At 33.6% G+C, this 23,663-nt stretch overlaps 1 protein-coding gene across 18 annotated transcripts in view; it reads right to left on the reverse strand.

Moving 5' to 3' along the window:
* The window catches only part of kidins220a (kinase D-interacting substrate 220a), a 147,858-nt gene that overhangs the window by 97,959 nt on the left and 26,236 nt on the right, over positions 1-23,663 (reverse strand). For all 18 annotated transcript variants that reach the window (XR_015513607.1, XR_015513604.1, XR_015513603.1 and 15 more), the window contains 11 exons: positions 22,530-22,727; positions 22,341-22,439; positions 22,013-22,111; positions 21,784-21,882; positions 20,131-20,308; positions 15,780-15,944; positions 15,473-15,652; positions 11,725-11,890; positions 11,081-11,232; positions 5,632-5,918; positions 3,761-3,901 (listed from right to left, as the gene is read on the reverse strand). Coding sequence is in view for 9 of the 18 variants with exons in the window: in XM_087290792.1 (XP_087146918.1) it covers positions 3,761-3,901; positions 5,632-5,918; positions 11,081-11,232; positions 11,725-11,890; positions 15,473-15,652; positions 15,780-15,944; positions 20,131-20,308; positions 21,784-21,882; positions 22,013-22,111; positions 22,341-22,439; positions 22,530-22,727 (1,764 nt within the window). In the remaining 9 variants the exon portion in view is untranslated. The remainder of the gene's footprint in view (positions 1-3,760; positions 3,902-5,631; positions 5,919-11,080; positions 11,233-11,724; positions 11,891-15,472; positions 15,653-15,779; positions 15,945-20,130; positions 20,309-21,783; positions 21,883-22,012; positions 22,112-22,340; positions 22,440-22,529; positions 22,728-23,663) is intronic.

Consider the following 23,663-nt stretch of genomic DNA (forward strand, 5'->3'; position numbering starts at 1 on the left):
AACGATTCATTTAGGAAAAGAGTGCTGCAGAGTTGCTATGAGAATCTGTAAGCAACTACTTTTATTGGCAAAACATGAAAATAAAAAATAGTATCTTTAAATAACAAAAACAAGAACTTACGAAAAGGTTTCATGACTTGAATTATAGGTTTAGAGTTAGACTAAGAAGTCTTAATATTTAAGGATTGTGTTTGGGCTCTCAAGACATGTTTCTGTTTGTTTAGAACACTCAATGTCACCTCGCACAATTTGTAAATGATCATTAATCACTAATCTTCAGATTGGACTAAACCCTAACAGTGATCCAGCAAATAGACTTAATCCAGAATTGATGTACTATACTCAAAGTAACTTTTAAATTAGAATACTATTCCGCAAAAAATAAAAATAAAAATAAAATAGATTACTTTTGATGTTTATGTAATTAAATTAAAGCATAAAAATACCGTAATATTTTTGCAGATATTTAAAAAACATGCTAAATGAACATTCTTGTTTATCTGAAAAACAATACTAAAGTCAGATAATCTGCTTTGGAGATGTCTGTTACGTGCCAGAATGGTAAGATTTATAATCTAATTAATACATATTAAACCTCTTTAACATTATTAAATGTAGATGCTGCATCGCTGATACTGTATGTGTTGGTTTTGAGCATCGGCGTCCCCAGGCACACGCCCCAGTAAAAATTGCCAGTGCCCCAGTAAATGCTTCGAGATACGATTTACTTTATATGCAAGTGTATTTATTAAGAGTGGTAATCCCAGAATAACCAACTGGATTATTCCAACACAAAGCAATGTAGCCATTGCGTTTGTTTTGATCCAGGAATGCAATACCTAGTTCAACCACTGGATGTCAAACTTACATACTGCACCTTTAGGGCCCTATCATACACCCGGCGCAAGGCGAAACGCAATTGTTGTTTGCCAATTTCAGCTTGGCGCAAGAGTCATTTTGACGTTTTGCAACACGCTGTTTAAATAGCAAATGCATTTGTGCTCATATGTGCGCCTATGGGCGTTCTGGTCTAAAAAAGGAGGCGTGTTGAGGCGCATTGCTGTCGCATTGCTATTTTGAGAAACTGTAATAGTCTGTTCAATAGACCAGAACAAAGCTGTTCTAAAGTCCAGCGCAGAGCGCGTTAGTTGTGCGCCTCGCTTACACATTGCTTAATGCAGACAAGAAGTACAGCAATACGCAAATGTCTTTACATATGAAAAATAATTAAAATATTAAGGATATATATATAGGATATAATAAGGATATACATAGGATATAATAAGGATATATATATATATATATATATATATATATATATATATATATATATATATATATATATATATATATAGAATATAAATAAATAAAATATTACAAAACATATTATTTTCTAGCCTACATAAATATAAAAACCATACTTTCATGCCTTCTTCATCTCGGGGGCTTTTTCAGTTCATTCATAACAATTTACTTTTGTACAATGTTATTATTATTAGAAGTATTATTTATTATATCCATATTTATTTTAGTTTTTTTTTTTTTAAAACAAGCTTAGATTTGCCCAATTGTCAGGTTTTAGACCATATGGGGCACAGCATGTGTATTTGGATATAACTCAGTTTTTTTAACTCACTTCATTATTATTGTTCATTTATTCGTTTGCTGGCAATTAGAACTGAATTTAGAAATAACTTTGAACAAATCTTTGCGCTTAACTAACTAAATTTATTATTTATAGGCTAATTGATGTCTGTTCGTATAAAGAAGCTTCCCTATCAATTAGAGTGAAAATTAAAGTAAATAATGAGGAGGCTCATCTCTCATTCTTATGCTGTAGATGCTCTGTTTAACTGTTTTCTTACTAGTTAAACGCTCAGTTTTTCCACTTACAAAGTCTGTCATGTAAATAGCAAATGCGCTATGGCAAATGTGCTATGACTCTTTAAGGCAATGGGAGATGAGACTCTGATTGGTTTATTCTCAAAACACAACTCATTAAGAGAATACGTTTAACCCTGTTAGACCATGCGCCACAGCGCAAAGCAAATTTTTCGTCCTTAAAATAGCAAAACTGGATTCCGACATGCCCTTATTGCTTTTGTGCCATGCGCTTTGTACTTTGCACATAGATCGTCAAAATAGAGCCCTTAAGGTTACTTTTAATGTACTTGCCTTGAAAACTGTAAACAGATTCAACAGTTCTGTATTAATCAAATCAGAGACGCCGAGTAACATTTATTCAGCTAAAGAAGGTTACACTTATCAAAACGATTAAACATGCTTCAGAAACAATGGACTAACAATGGAGTAAGAAATTATTGACAATATATAGAATGAAATATGGCTTCATTACATTGAAATGTTTATTTATTTATTTATTTAAAATTCTTTGAGCTAAAAGATCTTGTTGCAGCTGGAAGGGCATCCGCTGCATAAAACATATACTGGATAAGTTCATTCTGTTGTGGTGACCCCAGATTAATAAAGGGACTAGGCCGAAAAGAAAATGAATGAATGAAAAATATCTTGCTTGGCTTTAACAAATAATTAAAAAGAGTTGAATTTCTATTGTCTAAGCTTTGAGATTTCTAAAGATTTTACATAGCATTGAATAAAGTCATTGAATTACTGAGTATTTGAGTTCCTTTTCAAACACAGTACTCAAAAAGTAAATTAAATACAATTTTAATGATTTAATCAGTAATTAGCTACTTTTTGAAGCAAATTACCCAACAGTGACTATACTATTCAAGCAGTCTATTTGTCCCTCTTGAACTTCCACACTGCTTTAGAACAAATGACGTTATAGCTATAATCCAGTTAGAGCTTTCTACGTCACAAAAGCCTATAGTTCAAAATGTATGTTGTGTATCATGCGTATGTTCACACAGGCAACTCTGTAATGCACTTCCACACACCCATCCATTTACTAATCAGAATGTGATGGGACTTTCCGCACTAATGAAGAGCGATGTAACATGTATAAGTGTCACAGGATCCTGATTTGTAGAGCGTTTAAAAAGTACAGAATAGCATCATTTAGCAATCGCTGTCAAATATCTGCTGACACCATGCTTCTCCACGCCAACTAAACAGTGCCACAAAGCGCCATCTGCATTCATACCCGTCATGTTTTCCTACAAAACACATCAGCATTATCAATTGGAACAACATTAAGCTTGAAGGGTAAAAAAAATCCAATTTGGTAATTCCTATCAAAATCTGAAACAAAAAGATCTGGATTTTAAAGAGATGTGGCTAATTGCGCTACAAAGGAAGCTTTGAGGCTGCCTGGTAAATGGGCAGATTTCATTAGCGGTTAACGGGCTGCCAATGCAAGAGGATTATACCCAAATAATGACATTTAGCTGAAGGAAATTCCATTAGTCCAGCTGGGAAAGAAGAATCTGAGCACCGATTCACATCCATGAGATGTTGGATAGCTTGTTCTTCATACCGAGTGAACACGAGGCACCTTGTTTGTCCATTTAGTCCAGAAAGAATGAATCTCTTATATTTGAACAGCGGAGATGGATGGCTTGTGCCACCAACAGCTTCTTGGCATGGGTTGAATACACAGGCAAATGCGATCCTGACAGTGAATAAGATTTGTATGCTGGTGTTTGGTTATATGGGAGATGTTCCATGAGGTTTACAAGTCTAATGCTGGTGAAAGTAAACACACACACACACACACACACACACACACACACACACACACACACACACACACACACATACACATATACAAACGTACCGTGTCGAGCATCTGTAACACCTTGTCCTGTTCGCAGGAGTCCAGGCCATCGATGATGACAGCCAGTCGGGTCTGATTCTGAGTGAAGCTGTCAATGGTTTTAGCCATTTTAGCCATGAGCTCCACTTCACACTTCAAAACCTGAGAAAAAAAGGACACTGATTAGTTGTGCAAAAAAAAAAAAAAAAAGCTGTTAAAACAGAAACTTTTTGATTGAATGAGGTAGGCTCTCTGTTAGTAACATTTGATAAAAAATAAAGTCAATAAAAATATAAATGAATTAGTTAAAAACAAACAAAGAACTATATAAAATAAAATTTTAAAAAAATTAAATTAAAAAATAATTAAATAACATTTCAAAACTTGACAGAAAAAAAAACAAGTGAACCATACAAACCAAACTTTATCTGAAAAACTTTTTAATAAAATAAAGCAAAGATGTCAGTTTTACTAATGATAAATGACTATGGTTCATGTTGTGGGCTCATTGGTTAAGAAAAATAAAATAAACCTAAATTAAATAATGATCTAATCAAATCAAATACAAAATTGACACTTAAAAAGTTTTAAGTTCACTTCAAAAAAGTTAACATTACATACAGTCACCCACTGAACCTAAGCAGGTCTGCGCCCAGTCAGTACCTGGATGGGAGACCACATGGGAAAGTTCTGGCTGCTGCCAGAAGTTGTGTTAGTGAGACCAGCAACCTGTGGTCTGTGTGGGTCCTAATGCCCCAGCATAGTGAAGGAGACTCTCTACTGCTCAGTGAGCACCGTCTTTTAGATGAGACGTTAAACCGAGGTCCTGACTCTCTGTGGTCATTATAAATAAACAAGATGTCCTACGAAAGTAGTAGGGGTTTAACCCTGGCATCCTATCCAAATTTGCCCACTGGCCTCTGTCAATCATGACCTACTAACCATCCCCATATCATAGTTGGCTTTATCACTCTGTCTCCTCTCCACCAATCAGCTGGCGTTCGGTCTGGCACAATATGGCTATTGTCTCGTCATCCCGGTGCATGCTGCACACTGGTGGTGAACGAGGAGATTACCCCAAAAACATGTTAAGCGATTTGAGTGTCCAGAAATCCGCTACATAAATGTAAGGAATTATATTATTATTATTATTATTATTATTATTATTATTATTATTATTATTATTATTAAAAAGCTGAAAGTCTTCATTTTTTCAGAAATTTTAAATTTATGATGGTACGACAAAAAGGTTTAGGATCTCATCTCTTTGATAGGACAAAAAAATAAAAAATAAAACAAACAAAATAAATGTAAAATATTAATAAAATTTGACACTTCAAAAGCTCAGAAAAAAATCACTGTACAATACTTTTAAAACTATTAAAGTTTTTTTTTTTAATCAGAGATTTAGATTTATGGTGGTATAATAAAATGGTTTAGGATCTCATCTCTTTGACAGGCCAAAACACAGACAGGTCAAATATTAAACTAAACTAAACTAAACTAAACTAAACTAAACTAAACTAAACTAAACTAAAATGTAGAAAACCTAATCATTAAATAAATAATAAAAAAAAGCTTTATTATTAGATTTATTAAATAAATACAATTAGGTAAAAATTTAAAAATGGAGATTTTCTCCAATGAACTTTTGATCCATTATGGTGTGATCCAGACTCTTTAGTAACTTTAATAGAAATCATTTAAAAAACATCCATTAGAAATGTTTAACTAAAAACACAAAATGCTATGCAATTTAAGGTGAACAAGGAAGTGGAAGAATTAACACGGAAATATTTTTCTCTCTAAATCATGCTTAGGCCACTCAATTATTCACTCAGTATAAGAATGCAATAGACTGTAAACAGGCACTAGTTGTTATATGGGTTTACCTTCATGAATCCCTCACTTTTGAGTTTGTGCATGCGGTTGGCAGCGTTGAGCAGCCTCCTCCTCTGAGAGTGAAGCACAGAATCTGCCACCTGCCACCAGGTCCTGCAGTTTAGCAGCAGCGCCAGACCCACAACACTGGCCATGGAGATCAGCACCGCATTCACCGTCAGGTTCTCCGAGTCCACCTTGAAGATGGCCAGCAGAGCCATGCCTGTGATCAGACAGCCCGACGTCAACACGAACAACACAAAAGACGGCACACAGCACGTCTTCTTCCACTTTTTTCCTGAAACAATCCAAAACAGACAGACAATAATGTGCACAGGTTCGTGAAAGAACATAATCACAAAACTAAATTGGTATTCAATTAGAAACATTTAAAGCTGTAAAACTATATAAAAAAGTTGTAAATATCTACAGTGGGGCAAAAAAACATTTAGAAAAAAACATTTAGTCGGCCACCAACTGTGCAAGCTCTCCCACTTAAAAAGACGAGAGCTTTAACTTTCATCATAGGTATACCCAGAAATGTATAGTAACAAAGTAGAACTACTTCACTACTTTACTTAGGTACTAAAAGGCTGTATCTTAAGTTTACTGGATTGTTGTTTTTTTTCTCCTACTTCCACTTTTACTTCAGTACATATTTTCCATGAGTTTAATACTTTTACTCTGATAGATTTTTTTATGTGCTGCATCATTACTCATTACTAGGGGTGTCAAAATTATTGATATCGGTTCACTAAAAGATCATATCCAGTTATTACGTACCAATGTCATTTATCTCCTGTGCGTGATGTCGCAATACTATGGCGAAGGAAGCGAGGGCGAGTAAATAATGCTCTTACTACAATGAAGGCTGCACTTCACACAAGCTGCTTTTTCACTACAATGGAGAAATGCTGTATAACTCCATCTTTACCTGTCTTTCTCTCACTTTGGACATCTGAATCACTTTGGATTCACACCCCTGCTCGTTAAAATTATAGACCTTTTTCTTGGCTGCTGCATGGAAGGCGGCATAGCGACCAGTGTCTTCTGGTAGAATGTTTAGAACTTCCGTTTACATCGTTTACAACCAGTAATTTGTGATCCGAAAATGGGTTTCAATAGCTGCACTACACTGGCCTGTTTGTGAGGTAACTTTTACTCTCCTCTTGGCTGTTAAAGCGATACTTGTGGATCCTGACACAAGCGTACCCGAGGTGCAAGTTTTCTCCACTGTGTCTATTATGGATTATGGATATGTTGGAGTTTTGTTTGATACATTCAGAAAGAGTGTTTTCTTTGAACAGGTCAAATTAAGGGTATAGTTCATATATCTTACTGCTGTATTAAAGACCAAAATTGTATTACAAATAATATATAAATATTAATATATTTATAGATTTTAATTAAAAAAATCTTGAGTTGTGAAGAAAAAAAATCATTTTATTTATGTAAAGCATCGGCAACGCACCGAGATATCGAATTGAACCAAATCGATGGCATGATAATCGTAACCGAACCAAACCATGAGACCATCGTTTACAACCGGTATTTTGTGATCCGAAAATGGTTTTTTAATAGCGCTTTGAGTGGATTACGGAGTGCTTTTGTGACACACAACTTTAAAAGATCTGTGGTTCAAGCGTGAGAGAAAAACAAATCGTAAGCCATGTTTCTTTTTGTTCTGCTTAATCACTTGCCCCAAAAAAAGACATTTAAAATAAACAAAACAGTATGATGTCTTTTGACTGTTTTCTTTAACTACAACATTACAAAATACTTGTAATTTTTCTTTCAGTACTTGAGTAGTAAATTTTTGAAATAAACTACTTACAATACTTAGGTTCAAAAAATGTTGAATAATTTAGTACTTCTAGGTCTCTAATACTTTATATATCTCTGGGTATACCTCAACTATGAAAGAAAAATAAGAAAAAAAATCAGACATCACATTGTAGGATTTTTAATAAATAAATTGGTAAATTCCTTGGTGAGATTACCATTAAAAGTATTTGAATAATTTAATAATTTTAAATAATAGTTGGATGTGTTAAATATATAAATTATATTTATTATGATCAATGAATAAATTATTAGGTGTGTCAATGTTTACCATATTCAAAAAAATATTAATTATATTTTGTTATTTTATTATTATTATTATTATTATTATTATTATTATTATTATTATTATTATTATTATTAATATTAACACACACACACATACATACATACATACATACATATATATATATATATATATGTATATATATTTATATATATATATATATATATATATATATATATATATATATATATATATATATGTATATATATATATATATATATATATATATATATATATATATATATATATATATATATATATATATATAAAAATATATATATAAATATATATATATATATATATATATATATATATATATATATATATATATATATATATATATACATATGTTCGCGTGGGTTTCCTCTGGGTGCTCGGGTTTCCCCCACAGTTCAAAGACAAGCGGTACAGGTAAATTGGGTAGGTTAAATTATCCGTAGTGTATGAGAGTGAATGAATGTGTATGGATGTTACCCAGTGATGGGGTGCAGCTGGAAGGGCATCTGCTGCGTAAAAACATATGCTGGATAAGTTGGCAGTTCATTCCACTGTGGCGACCCCGGATTATTAAATGGAGTAAGCCGAAAAGAAAATGAATTAAAGAAGAATAGACATTTTAAATATAGATATTATTATTTTTATTATTATTATTATTATTATTATTATTATTGTCGTTGTTAACAAATAAATAAATGGTTTATTAATATTATTTTTATTTTTATTTTTTAATAATATTTAATATAGGCGACGCAGTGGCGCAGTGGGTAGCACGTTCGCGTCATAGCAAGAAGGTCGCTGGGTCGCTGGTTCGATCCTCGGCTCAGTTGGTGTTTTTATGTGGAGTTTGCATGTTCTCCCTGCCTTCGCGTGGGTTTCCTCCGGGTGCTCCGGTTTCCCCCACAGTCCAAAGACATGCAGTACAGGTGAATTGGGTAGGCTAAATTGTCCATAGTGTATGAGTGTGTGTGTGAATGTGTGTGTGGATGTTTCCCAGAGATGGGTTGCGGCTGGAAGGGCATCCGCTGCGTAAAAACTTGCTGGATAAGTTGGCGGTTCATTCCACTGTGGCGACCCCAGATTAATAAAGGGACTAAGCCGACAAGAAATTGAATGAATTGAATTTATTGATGATATTAAAAATAATTTTAAATAACATTTTAAATATATTATTATTATTTTTATTATTATTATTATTATTATTATTATTATTATTATTAATACAATTAATATAATAATCATAATAATAATAATAATAATAATAATAATAATAATAATAATAATAATAATCATCATCATCATAATCATAATACTTAATATTATTTGTTTTTTATATTTACAATAATGTATATTTATTGATGACATAAAAAATTAAATAAGCATTTTAAATATAAATATTATTTATTACTATTATTATTAACACAGTCTTCAGTTTGTGATTAATTATTAATGACAATAATTAATATAATAATAATAATAATAATAATAATAATACATGTTTCTTAATATTATTTGTTATTCAATCATATTTACAATAATGTAATATATATAAAATATTTATTGATGACATTAAAAATAATTATAAATATAAACATTTTAAATATACATTTTATTATTATTGTTATTAATGTTTATTAATATTATTTGGTTTTTTAATAATATTTACTATAATGTATATTTATTTATAACATTAAAATAATTATAAATATAAACATTTTAAATATAACTTTTATTATTGTTGTTATTATTAATAACAACAATAACAATAATTTACAATAATAAAAAATTAATAATTATTAATAAAATGTTATTATTATTAATATTATTTTTAGAATAATTTTTAATTAATATTTTGGGTTTTTAAAATAATATTTACAATAATGTATATTTATTGATGACATTAAAAATAATTAAAAATATAAACATTTTAAATATAAATATTATTATTCTTAGTTATTATTAACAAAAATTATATTGATTAACAAAATGAGCTTTTATGAAATCAAACACATTTATGTGATTTTGATAATAAATTATTAGACGTGTAAATGTTTATTCTATACAAAAATATTACTCATGAATTGTAATTGTATAACTGTTATTATTATTATTATTAATATTATTTTGAGTTTTAAATTTTAAATAACATTAACAATAAGTTATATTTAATGATAACATTGAAATATTTAGAAATATAATATATATATACATTTGTTCGCGTGGGTTTCCTCTGGGTGCTCGGGTTTCCACCAAAGTTCTAAAACAAGCGGTACAGGTAAATTGGGTAGGTTAAATTGTCCGTAGTGTATGAGAGAATTGTAATTGTATAACTGTTATTATTATTATTATTAATATTATTTTGAGTTTTAAATTTTAAATAACATTAACAATAAGTTATATTTAATGATAACATTGAAATATTTAGAAATATAATCAATATAAATTTAAATTTAAATTTATTATTATTATTATCGTTATTAACAAAAATTACAATAATCATCAAAATGAGCTTTCATGAAATCATACACATACAAGGTGATTTTACCTGAAGTGTACAATAACTATAGCTACTTAATATTGTTTTTATTAATTGAAACAAAGCTGATATAATATAAAATATAAATATTACATTACTATCACATTTATAAAAAATTACTTATTTTTAACATTAAACTAAAATTCAAACTAAATTCTAATTCAAGAAAAAATAAATAAATAAAAAACTCCAAAGAAATTAATTCAAACTATTAACGAATATTACAATACCAAATGAGCAAAACTAAAAGTTTAAACAATCCTGTACATCATCCATAACCAGACCATTTTCCCAAGATAAAAGCCATTGCATCCGAGAGCCTTGTATAGTTGAAGTCAGAATTATTAGTCCCTTTGATTTTTTTTTTCTTTTTTAAATATTTCCCAAATGTTGTTTAACAGAGAAAGGACATTTTCACAGTATGTCTGATAATGTTTTTTCTTCTGAAGAAAGTCTGATTTGTTTTATTTCAGCTAGAATAAAAGCCGTTTTTTTATTTTTTAGAACCATTTTAAGGTAAAAATTATTAGCTCCTTTGAGCTTTATTTTGTTTTGATAATCTACAGAACAAACTATCATTATACAATAACTTGCCTTATTACCCCAACCTGCCTAGTTGACCTAATTCACCTAGTTAAGTCTTTAAATGTCACTTAAAGCTGTATAGAATTGTCCTGAAAAATATCTAGTCAAATATTATTTGTCAAATATTATTCTATAATAATAAAACAAAAAAAAAGTATTACAACAAATTCAAAGCAGTGAGTGTGTTTTAATACTGCACATTCCACAGACCCACCTTGAGCTTCATCATTCTTAAAGACTCTGAAGAGTCTGGTGGCCAAGAAGCCGAACTCTCTCTCGCAGGCATCGGACAGCGTGGCTATCATTTCAGCCATGGATGTCTCCCCTCCCACACTCGACAGACGGTTATAGTCGGTGAACAGAAACCTGGACAGATGGAGAACAAAAAAAGACTGACTGAAAAAGAGCCTCGCACATGTGCGCATTTCAGCAGAATGTTCAGGTAATCCAACGCTTTCTTTATCCTGCCTGCAAACCCACAGACAGAGCAGATTACATCTTTAAAGTCCCCTCAAATCAAAATTCAAGAGTTTTGGGGGTCTTTAAGGGATATTTCACACAAACCTGATTGAGTTTTTTTCTTTTGTTAAACTCAAAACCAGATAATGTGAAGAATGTTTTAAAATACAGCCATTGACTTCCATCAGGTTTTTTTTTACTACGGTGGATGTCAATGATTGCTCTTTCGAACAATCATTTATTTATTCAGTCATTTTCTCTCAGCTTAGTCCCTTATATCATTATGAACAAAGCTACAAATTCAAAGCACTTCAGGAGGGCTTTAAACCTACAGAATTAGCCTTTTTTTACTTAAATTGTGTCTAATTAAACAGCAGTGAAATGCAGGGATGTGTTTACCGGACAGGCAGGGCTTTGGTGGTCTGCTCTGGAAGCTCTGGTGGATTGACGAACATGAGTTTAAGTAGCAGCTCCAGGTAGCCAATGTGTCGGGCCAGTCTGGTGCTTAGGACCCAGGCCCAACTCCAACTCTCACCTGCTTTTCTCCCACCAAAGTAGACCAACACTGCAACACAGTACATGAGAACAGGATGATGAGATGGTGCAGTCACTTTTTGATGAACTAAACTTAACCTGGAGTTTAGGAGAATGCAAGACAGTTGTGGAACCAGAAGAGTCTGGGTGCAAACTGAAACTGCATATCTCAGACTTGCAATCTCAGACATAATGCACTCAATGGAGCTAGTGACATCACTGTGAGGGGTAGGGTTAAGGGTGGGGATATTTGGTGCATTAAAAAACATTAAGGGCAGCTCAGCTGGCAACTATACCATGTCTGCATCCAGACCCCTCTCTGTGGAACTGACAATTCAACTTACAATCTATAGTCTGGTTGTGAAGATTGTGAAGTGCAATGCTGCACTCTGCTGGACATTATTATTTGTACAGTTTAGTGCATATTAGTTCCACCAAAGAAATATTCACCATTTACACCCTTTCAAGTAGTTCCTCTTTTTTTCTGGTGAACACAAAATAAGATATTTTGAAGAATAAGAAATGTTGGCTACTTGTTTACAACATTCTTCAAATTATATTATTTTGTGTTCAAAAAGAGAAAGAAACTCAAACAGGTTTAAAACAAGTGGAAGATGAGTAAATGATGACAGAAATTACATTGTTGATCAAACTAACCTTTTAAGGACTGAGTGGGGTGAAATACGGGGTGCCTTGTGTTTATTTAGATATAAATCTAGATATAAAAATTTGGTATAAAAGGCAAATTGTTGTCTTAAAAAAAAATCCCCATAAAATAACTAAAGATTATTAAAATTATTTTAAAATTGATGGTTCATTCATTTGTCCTTTGTTTAGTTAATTTGTTCATTTATTTATAAATAACAAAGAAATAACTGGCAACTAACTAGATGCTAATTAAAAACAACAACTTGCCTTTAATTTTAATCAAAGTAATTATATACATTAATTATATTAATTATTATTATTATTATTATTACTATTCATTCATTCCTTTTCTTTTCGGCTTAGTCCCTTTATTAATCTGGGGGTCACCACAGTGGAATGAACCGCCAACTTATCCAGCATATGTTTTACGCAGCAGATGCCCTTCCAGCTGCAACCCCTCACCATTAAACAACCATACACACTCAATCACATACAAACACTACGGACTATTTTAGCCTACCCAATTCACCTGTACCACATGGTTTTGGACTTGTGGGGGGGAAACCGGAGCACCCGGAGGAAACCCACGCGAAACGCGAGGAGAACATGCAAATTCCACACAGAAATGCCAACTGACCCAGCCGAGGCTCAAACCAGCAACCTTCTTGATGTGAGGTGACAGCACTACCTACCATGGCACCATGTAATTGTTAATATTATAATTTTTAGCAGTAGTATTAGTAAATAGTACTTGTGAAAGCCTTAACAATTTTATATCTACAATTAAATAATATAATATTTTCTTTAATTTAAATAATAAAAATATATAATTAAATCATTTAATTTGTATCCATAATAATGTATATAATAATATATAATAATAAAATGTATCCATAATAATAATAATAATAATAATAATAATAATAATAATAATAATAATAATAATCATATTAATATTATTATTATTATTATTATTATTATTATTATTATTATATTGTGATGATCACTTCAAGTTAGTATATACAGTCATATATAGTAGTATATCCACTGCAATTTAATACAGTAAAAAATTTCAATAAATAAATAAATAAATAGTACTCGCTAACTGACTCGTAATAATAATGATAATAATTCTATTAATAATAATAATAATAATAATAATAATATGTAAATATATGTTTATTTTTATATATGTGTAGCTTTTAATTCATACATTTTAAGTAGGGATGCATCGATATGGATTTTTTGGCCGATACCGATAATTCTTCAGACTTGGAGGCCGATAGCCGATATATATAGGCCGATAATTATAAATATTTCAAAATGTTATATTTTTATACAGCAAACTTCATAAAAGCTGAAACTCTGCTCTTTTGAACTGAATAGCCTATACTCAAAGCAAAAAAGCTATGATTTCAAAATTACAAGGTGATAATATAAACCTATATTCTTGATTACACACAAATCAGCATGCAAAAAATACATTATTTCATTTTCTTCATAGCAAATTAACATGCAAATTGACTGTTGCATAAAATTAAAATGTTAAATAACAAAATGGGATTTAATTAACAAGCAAGTTAAATATATTTTAAATAAGATGAAAATTACAGAGCTAAGGACTAAAACCAGCTCAAATGTTCTTGAATAAAACGGGTTACAGTAATGTGCGCGTGTACAAATATGTCATGTCCGAAAAAGCCTTTTTTAGAGGTGTTTTGACAGTTCAGAGCCACAGTACAAGTAATATAGATATATTTATGTATTATTTTTAAAAATGCGACATAAATTCATCCTATTTGGCGTTTTAGATTCTTTTGAACACATGTAGCATCAACGATTCTGTGTTTGTTCTTCCTGTCAATCACGGGGAAAATGATCAATGAAAAGTTTATGATAAACCGTTGTGAGGGCGCAGATTTGCCCTCGGATTTTGATACAAACCTGATCATTGAGCTCAGATGACTTTATGACACACACAGAGCAGTATATAAAGACAGAACGTGTGGCCCGTATGCTGGATTCAGTGACCGGTGCACCTAGGCTCACCCCTGTTGATCTGTGAAGGCTCAAGATCTATGTGTGTGTGAAGGCTGTCAGATCTGTGTGTGTGCGCGCGTGCGGTAAAAGCTCTCGCGAGCTCGTTATAATCAATATGAATATTCCGATCAAACTGAATACAATCTTACATCAACAACACATGGGAAGCAATGCGTTGATAATAACAAAAAATTATGTTAGATTAAAAACCTTTCGTAAAGTTTTTGTTTAGCGCATCACGTGTGCAGGTCAGTTTGGTATGTGTGTGTGTGTGTGTGTGTGTGTGTGTGTGTGTGTGTGTGTGTGTGTGTGTGTGTGTGTGAAGCGAAGAGGGAGAGACAGAAAAGAGGAGCGCTTTTTTCAGGTCCTCATTCATTCACCGGCTGCAACTAAAATAATTAACCCCGAAACTAATATTATTCGGGCCTGGAGTAATAAGTAAATCTCCCTGCTATCTCTAACACAACAAAGAGACAGAGCAGGAAAGGCTTTCATATGTAATATTTTTTCCTGAGGCGATTTGAAGCAAAATACACAATGGCACTAAATCAAACATATCTACAATGATAAGTATAATGGTTACTTACTGAGTTATTAATGCACAGCAATACCACATGAAGAAAGGACGACCTTTGAAAGAATAATCAGTGTGAGGAGAGATCCATGAACAAGTCTGAACATGTTCCGCCCACGCGTGCACGGCAACAATTACGAAATTTATCGGCTTAAAGATATCAGCCTAATTTAGACATCGGATCGATAAAGATAATCTTAAAAATAGCATTTATCGGCCGATAACGATATGGCCTTCGATATATCATGCATCCCTAATTTTAAGTTTTCCTTCACTGTTGTATGTTGCAAATAAAAAAAGTACAATTGGCCAATATAAATACTCTGGACAATAAATTTGTCCATTTCTCACCAAAGAAGATGTACATGAGAGCGAGCAGAGTGAGGGCTACAGCGATGGCCAGTTTTGTGTCGACAGCAAAGCCGAGGACCAAAGCCACAGATCCACACAGCAGCAGAGTCAAAACCACCACCAGCCATGAAAATTGAAACAACGGCTCCACCTGCTGCCCGGCAAATGTCTTCATCTCATCTGGTATACAGAAAAAAACACACACACAAATCACACCTCACCTAGATTTAAAGATCCAACAAGGAACCTATATATGTGATTCAATAAACTGCATGACATAGCATTTAACATGTGGTCAGGCTCATACCCTCCAGTTTCTTCAGTAGGAAGGACTTGCCGCTGCCCCACTGGGCATAAAGGCCCACACAGATGGGAGGCTGCATTGTGGGTTCACTCAAGATATCAGCCAGAGCACTGCTGTACAGGTCATAACCCAGCATATCTCCATCACACTCAGAGGGAGACAGGTGCTCTGCAGAGGAAAAGTTTGAGATACAGGGTTGACTGAGGTAGGGATATCAATGAATAATCGAGTGAGCACATCATTGATGGTCGAGAGACACTACTGGCAAAAACAGTGTTTTTATGCACTGGTTCATTTTGAGATTTGGTTTTTCAATAGGTGTTAAATTTTTGGCTTTCCATTAAGTTTATGCCATTTTTTAGTCCATTAAAAAAGAAAACCTCCAACATAATATTTAGTCGCAATAGTTTCCTTTAGGGCTGCACAATATTGGAAAAATGTGACTTTAGGATATTTTTCTTTTCTATGATAAATTGTGCAATATGAATACAGGTACATCAGATGCCTTGAATAATGCTGAAAATTGTTCATTAAATCAGATTGACTGTTATATTAAAAATGATTAAAAAAATAGTAAACAAATTACAAGGTTTTGTAAAACTGTTTTCAGGTACAGAAATTGGAAATAAATGTATGAATGTACGAGAACACTGCATAGTCTTGATTGTATAATTAATGACATTAATTGTGTCTTAATAAAAAGGTACAAATGGTATAATATATTGCGCCCAAATGCTTTAAACTCTTTTGAAATGTTCATACAGTCAAATGCTCAAAAAACACAAGCAGCCTTCTACTTTAAAAATAATAATAATAAAAACTATGGCTTCTGGTTAACTATAAACCCAACTCAATAATGCATATACTGCAATGTAGGGCTGTATGATTAATCGAAAAAAGATCTCGATTCGACCCTACACACAATCTTAATTCAGCTTTTCTATGATTCCGCCAATTATATTTCCAGGGTCAAGAGAGAAGCAAGGCATGCGCACAAGTCTTCACAGCAACATTGACACATTCAAATGGCGTTAAATACTGTGTTTATAAGGTATAATTCACTCAAAAATTTAATTTCTGTTTCCATGTAATGATGTATTTGTGGCCGCAAAAATCACACGTGACGCAATGTTTGTTTACTACCGAGAATGCGCGAGTGCACGCATGACGCCTACTTTAGTGAACACAACCTGCATAGCCTGTGAAAACAGGTAATGAAGTTGTAAATAACGTTCAGTTTGTTGCACAGAGCGATCGTTTGAGGGCCGTGCGGGAAGTTTGATTTGCATGTACATGTTTTTTCTCACAGTGACGCAGCCATGAGCCGCACACGGAAGTGAAAGAGAAACCTGTGCGCACATCATTTAAATGATCATAACGCATTTGTTGTGCATGAAAATAAATGTTTACTATGTCAGTATAACAACCCTAGCCTATACATAATGTCAACCCAAGCTCATTCTGAAAACGTAGCCCTGCGGTCGTTTCTGGAGACCGCGATTTACATGGCCGGAGGTACGTATGGCTGCATTACGTTTTTTTAGCGAACGCTACGGGGTGGTGTGACATCGCTCCTCTTCGCGCTCGCCGGCTGACGGCTCACCTCCTCCGTGTGGAGGGCTTTTCGCCGCAACCAGTTTGTCCTGTTAGCTCGTCATGTTACGTCGGCGGAGCGGAGGCCAGAGGAGAAGGAGCCAGCCGCGTTCGACTACCGGGTTCGAGTCCGGGGAAGACTGATTTCACAAATCAGATAAGAAAGCAGAATCCAAAAAATAAAGCGAAAGAGTTCATAACGGGCGAGAATGTGGTGAAATCCGAAAACGCGGTCAAAATCGGACGATTTTTGTAAATCGTCGCTTGGGTTTAGGGAAGAAGGAGGAGGAGGGTGGCCGGGTCGGCCGATTGGCCAGCCGCCCAGTCAATCGTTCAGTCATTCAGTCCGTCAGACAGACCGTCGCTCGACAGCGGCCTCCGATGGCTTTTTACATAAGAACAGCACAGGCGCGAATGGCGCGCCCTCGCGAAAGGCGTTCGAGACACAAAAAAGTGCACACAGCAGCCTCTCGCGGATTTGTGAAAACAAAAACTGCACAAATACGTACCACTCAGGACGTATTTCTCGGTCTCCATAAACGTCCGCTAGGCATGTTTCCAGAATGAGCCTGGATTGCATATTGTTGAATATAATGCAAGAAGGAATCTAATAATGACAAAATTCTAATTTTACCAGTGAAAACAAATGGTCTAATAATGTAGTAAATGGCAGATGACAAGCACATGTCGTAAACATAATAAATCAACTTTATAATTATGAATAGTTGTATTTTTATGACATAATTTTACTGTGATTTAACAAACAGGACATATTGAAAGTCTGTTCAAGTCCACCATAATGATTGTACAAAATTTAGCATTTTAAGCAACAGTAGACCTACACATAGGCTTAATATTATTATTGTTGTTTTACTATACGTTTAAGAATTAACAATAATAAAAGGCGAATCATATTAACCTTTATTTTACATTTACAGAATCGTGAGCAAAAAATATTGTGATTCACATTTTTGCCAGAATCGTGCAGCCCTACTGCAATATGACTATTGCAGATGCACATTGTGATATCCCTGCTGAAACAATATATTGTGCAGCCCTAGTTTCTTTTATTACACTTTATCAATTTGGACCCATAGGTTTCAACTGCGATAAATATTTTAACCCTTTGAGAGGTACAGGCCCACATGTGAGAATTCTCTTGAATTTAGCCACAATTTCTAATTTTCAACTTACATCCACAAAACTGCAATGATTTATTCAAGAATAAGTCAGCATACATCCATACATACATACATATATTCTGAAGGTTTTCACAGAGTGATGCTCATACATAATTTGCAGTGGTGTAAAGTAACACATTACAAAAACTCAAATTACTGTAATTGAGTAGTTTTTCTCTGCAATTGTAATTCACTAAGTACTTTTTACTAAGTAAAAATCTGTACTTTTACTTTCCTGTGAGTACATTTTCAGTGCAGTATTGGTATTTTAACTCCACTACTTTTCCTTCAACCTGCAGTCACTATTTTTTCTTGTCTATGGGAATTTAAAAAATCAGTGCTGTCTATCCAATTAAATCGCACATAGAAGGTATATTGCATCAAAATTAACCACCAAAAAGACCATAAGTGATTTATAATTGCAACAAACTATAGAGAGGCATTAAAAAGAAGATGTCCAAAAGATGTCAAGAAGAGGCCCAAAATCTTTACAGATATTGACCCAGAGAGTGTTTAGATGCATGTCACTGATTAGAAAATGACCTTATAAGGCCATGTTAAAGGCCATGACCCTAAAATGGCCTTAAACACCCAGCAGGTACAAGATGTCAACATGACGCCAGATAGACATTGTACCCCAAAAATGTCATGGGAACATTGCATTTCACTTGGAAATAAAAATCTGCTTGACATCAGAACTCAAAGTCAGGTCGACTTCAATGTCAAGGCCCAACGTAAAATCAACCAAATATCAATGTCTAATGATGTCACAGTTTGACATTGTGTGGACGTTACCACTAATAATTGTATCAGATGTTGGATTTTGGTTGGTATACCTGATGAATGCATGTCAGTACTTGATGTCAATATGACGTTGGTTTAAGATGTTGGCCCGACGTTGGATTTTGGTCACTTTCTAAAACAACCTAAAATCAACCAAATATCAATATAATTTGACGTCACTATTGGACATTAAAATAATGTTGTACTTAGACGCTGGCTAGATTATTAACATCCTATGACGTGCACCTGCTGAGCAATAACTTAATGCACCACAGAATGTTACGTTGACACATATCCACAAACTCCATGTAAATGCATCAGCTTTTAATAGCGTAATACTACTCACTACTCTTAATTACTTTTAAAAGGGCTACTTTTTACTACTACTTTGAGTAATATTTACAACAGATACTTTTACTCTCCTTACACTACATTTTTGGCAAGTAATGATACTTTTACTTAAGTATGATTTTTTAATTCTACAATTTTTTGTTTTTGTTGTGGCTTTCACAGTATAACTTTGCCAATGTGTACATCTGGCAAAACATAATACACAATGTATACTGTATTAGTTATTATGTTTATTAATTAAACGATTCTACTAAATTATCATTTTTTTATAATCCCAAAATACCTTCCACATCCTGTTATGCCAGTGAAAATGTGCCACTAAAACAGACAGATCTTCCATTATTATGGTTAACTGGTGGAGGAATTGATTAATTGATCATTAATTAATGTCGGTTGCTCTAGAGAATTTGTGGAAACTGACATCTGTAAGTTGATGGAATACTCACTGGCTCCGAATATCTGTGTGAGGATGCTTTTTTGGTGTGTGCAGTCAATGTTGTAGGGCGTTTCTCCCTCTTTGTTGGGCCGGTAGAGCAGACGGCCATCTTTAGGGTTTCTCAAGAGCAGCTCAGCCAGTTTGCGGCTTCTCCCACGGATGGCAATATGCAGAGGTGTGTCACCTTTCTGAGAAAATAACAATGCAGCTTCAGGACAAAGTTGCTAAATATATTTGTTTGCAGTTTACTAGTGAATAAGAAATATTTGTACAAAACTGTGAAAGTGATTTGTACCTAATTGTACTTAAATGTATGTGTATGTGTTGAACAACATCCTTGATTAATTTGGTTACTGAGTGTCGTTATTTTTTGGAAAAACTGCTAAATTTACCTTGAAAAAACAACTAGCAGAAAATGTAAACATCCCTCATTCAATTCATAAATATATTTTACACTACATGAAAAATAGTTACACTCAGAACCTTTAGGACAAAATTGTCCTTAAAATCTATTAAAACAGCAATAGTCATTTGGAGCCATGCACTCTTTGTTAACATGTGTCTAAATTGACGCAAATAAATAACTTCTTTTTTAACATTTTGGCACATTTTTCATGCTTGCTTATCTTGTGCAGCAACATTTTTTCTTGTTTTCTGCTTTTGAGCACTGCAGGCAAAATAGGCAGGTGTATAAGTAAGAACAGAGATTGTCTTGCATGTATATACTAAAAAGTTGTACGTGTGAGAGGTTTGTTTGTTTGATTGCACATTTTAAAATGACATTGCACAATAAAAATGCACTAAAATCAGGATGTGAATTACAGTGGGCTTTGGGTGGGGATTACCCCCTTAATCAGAGCTTGATCTCCCCTGAAGGACGTCAAAACAAGATCTATGGCGGGTCAGCCCTTTAATAGTAAGAAACAGTTTTCTCTGATCTGTATTTTAAATAATAATGTTAATATTTAAAATAATAGATAATATAAATATACATTTGACCACACCTATAACAGTTCATACTATTGTGAATATGTAATTGCACCAATAAGTAAGAAAGAAAGAAACACTTACAGACATTGTAAGTGTTCACAAAACACTTTTCTCATAAGATAGCTGTGTAAGATATACAGTAGATAACACGTGAAGTCAAAATAGATGCCTACTTTGTATAGTTTGACTTACAGTAACCTCTGAAATAGCTAATCAGAGAATTCTGTAAGTCGGAATACACTGAATATCGCTCAAAACATGTTTCATTAATAAATTTGCATGTTACACAAATTAACATTAACAAAAAAGTTAACCCCCTGATTGTCAATGAATAATTTGCACCCTGATGAAAATGTATAATTTAGTTTATGGAAAATAATCACATTAATTATTTTCTTTATTAGAAATTAATCAAAATCTTTAACATCAATTCATTTCTGGTACAGTACTTATCATCAGGACCTATGCTGGTAGATAAATATGTCAGTGAAAGCAATAAGGACAAAAACTATATGTAACTTTTAAATTGATATAAAATGGTTATACGAGTGAAATGATGTATGCTTCATTTCACAAGATGAAAGACATGATGTGCATGTATGTGCAACAATTTTATGGTTACTTAGAATATGCCTTAAATGTTTGTGATTCATGTCTAATGACATCTTTTTACCTTATCCACCGCTGACACCTTGGCACCCTTGTCCAATAGAAGCTCCACGATTTCCATGTTTCTCATCTTGGTGGCTTTTATAAGTGGAGTCTCTGCATCCTGACACATTAAGAGAAACCGCACATACACAAGTAAGCCCAAATAACTACATCTTTCTTATTAGCGTCATATTTTATAAGTATCATATAAGATTATAGTGCAAACAATCCAGTAGGAATCACATCCTTACCTTGGTGTAGGCCTCAGTATCAGGGTTGCATTGCAGAATATCTCGTACCATGGTAGCATTCCCTTTCTCCACAGCCCAGTACAGGGCAGTCTTACCATCCTAAAATCAAAAACAAAGCCAAAACGAATCAAATGACAGGAGGTCATGATGATATCTACTTCCTTAATCACATGGGGATTCATAATATGTTTATAATATGAGGTGAAAAGGCCATTAAAACAAAGAGGCTGTTCTGTGTAGATGAGCATGCAGGACGTTGTGATGACAGATATGGAGATTGAAGATATTGGAGATAGACATGCTTCAGTGGAGATGTTTTTTTGTTTACCTGGCCTTTGACATCAATATCAGCGTATTTATTCAGCAAAGCTCGGACAATCTCCACATGACCTCCTCTGACGGCTCCGATAAGCACCGTATCTCCACTCTAGGACATATACATGCACAAGATGGATGAGGGTCGAGAATCCTCAAATACCAACAATCAAGGTTAAACGTGTGATAGGAGAAGGCCTACCCGGTCAGGGATGTTGACGTATGTGCCTGCGTCCAGCAAGTCTTGGACGATCTCGGTGTAGCCCTCTATAGCGGCGATCATCAATGCTGTATTGCCATCTTTGTCGGTCATATTCACATTGGGGTTTCTCTTAAGCAGTTCCTTCACCACCTCAGTGAAACCACCTCGGACGGCCACTATCAGAGCAGTCATCGAGTTCTGCAGGAGATTATATTAGGAAGGGACAGGGTGTGAATTACAGGGAGGTTTGGGGAGGGATTGAACCCTCTAATTAACGTTTGATCCCCCCTGAAGGACATCAAAACAATTATCTTTCTCTTATCTGATCTTTATCTTAAATTTTGATAAGTAAAAATGCATAATATAAATATACATTGACCTATAACGGTTCATCCCATTGTAAATGCATTTTCGTGCTAATCAATGCTGGGAAAAATATCATTCAACGGTCTGAAACTGGCAGTTCTAGAGCACCGATAGACATCTTAAGTATTTACAAAACACATTTCAAGAGTTCACACTAAGATATTGTTTGACAAATAAGTGGAGTACGAGATCAGGTGGTTCTCGAGAGCTCCCCGTGGTAAAGGTGGAAAGGAGAAGAAGGGGTGGTTGGGGGGTTTCTTTGGAAAACGAAGGTAAGAGAGTAGTTCGAGCTAGGCTACTTATAGTGAGTTTGGATTAATCTGATTGGCTAACTAATGATTGTATATGGGTGACCAGCTGCAGTCAATCATATCACATGCTCCTCTTATTTGTGAAACTTCACTTCTTGTAAAATAGGTGTTTATATCTAAATGTAGGCTAAAAAAAAGAAAAAATAGACATAGCATTACAGTAGCCTCTAAAATAGCCCCTAAATATCCATTAAAACACTAAAAAAATATAAAAACTGCAGTCATAGTAGTCTGCATAACATCAAATATTCTCCTAATACTAGTGTGTGAATTATACATTGATGATTGGGGGGTCAACTTTGTCAGTAGTAGTTTGGCTATACGTGCTTCAGTTAATCCAATTTATGAAGTTATTTAAATTACACCTAATTTATGAATAAAATGTATGGTCAAATAAATACTAAAGGGGAAGTAGGATGCCAAACACTTTTGTTCCTTTTTACACTAATGATATTTA

This window comes from Danio rerio, chromosome 17, assembly GCF_052040795.2.
Source record: "Danio rerio strain M-AB ecotype USA chromosome 17, GRCz13ab, whole genome shotgun sequence".
Lineage (NCBI taxonomy): Eukaryota > Metazoa > Chordata > Actinopteri > Cypriniformes > Danionidae > Danio > Danio rerio.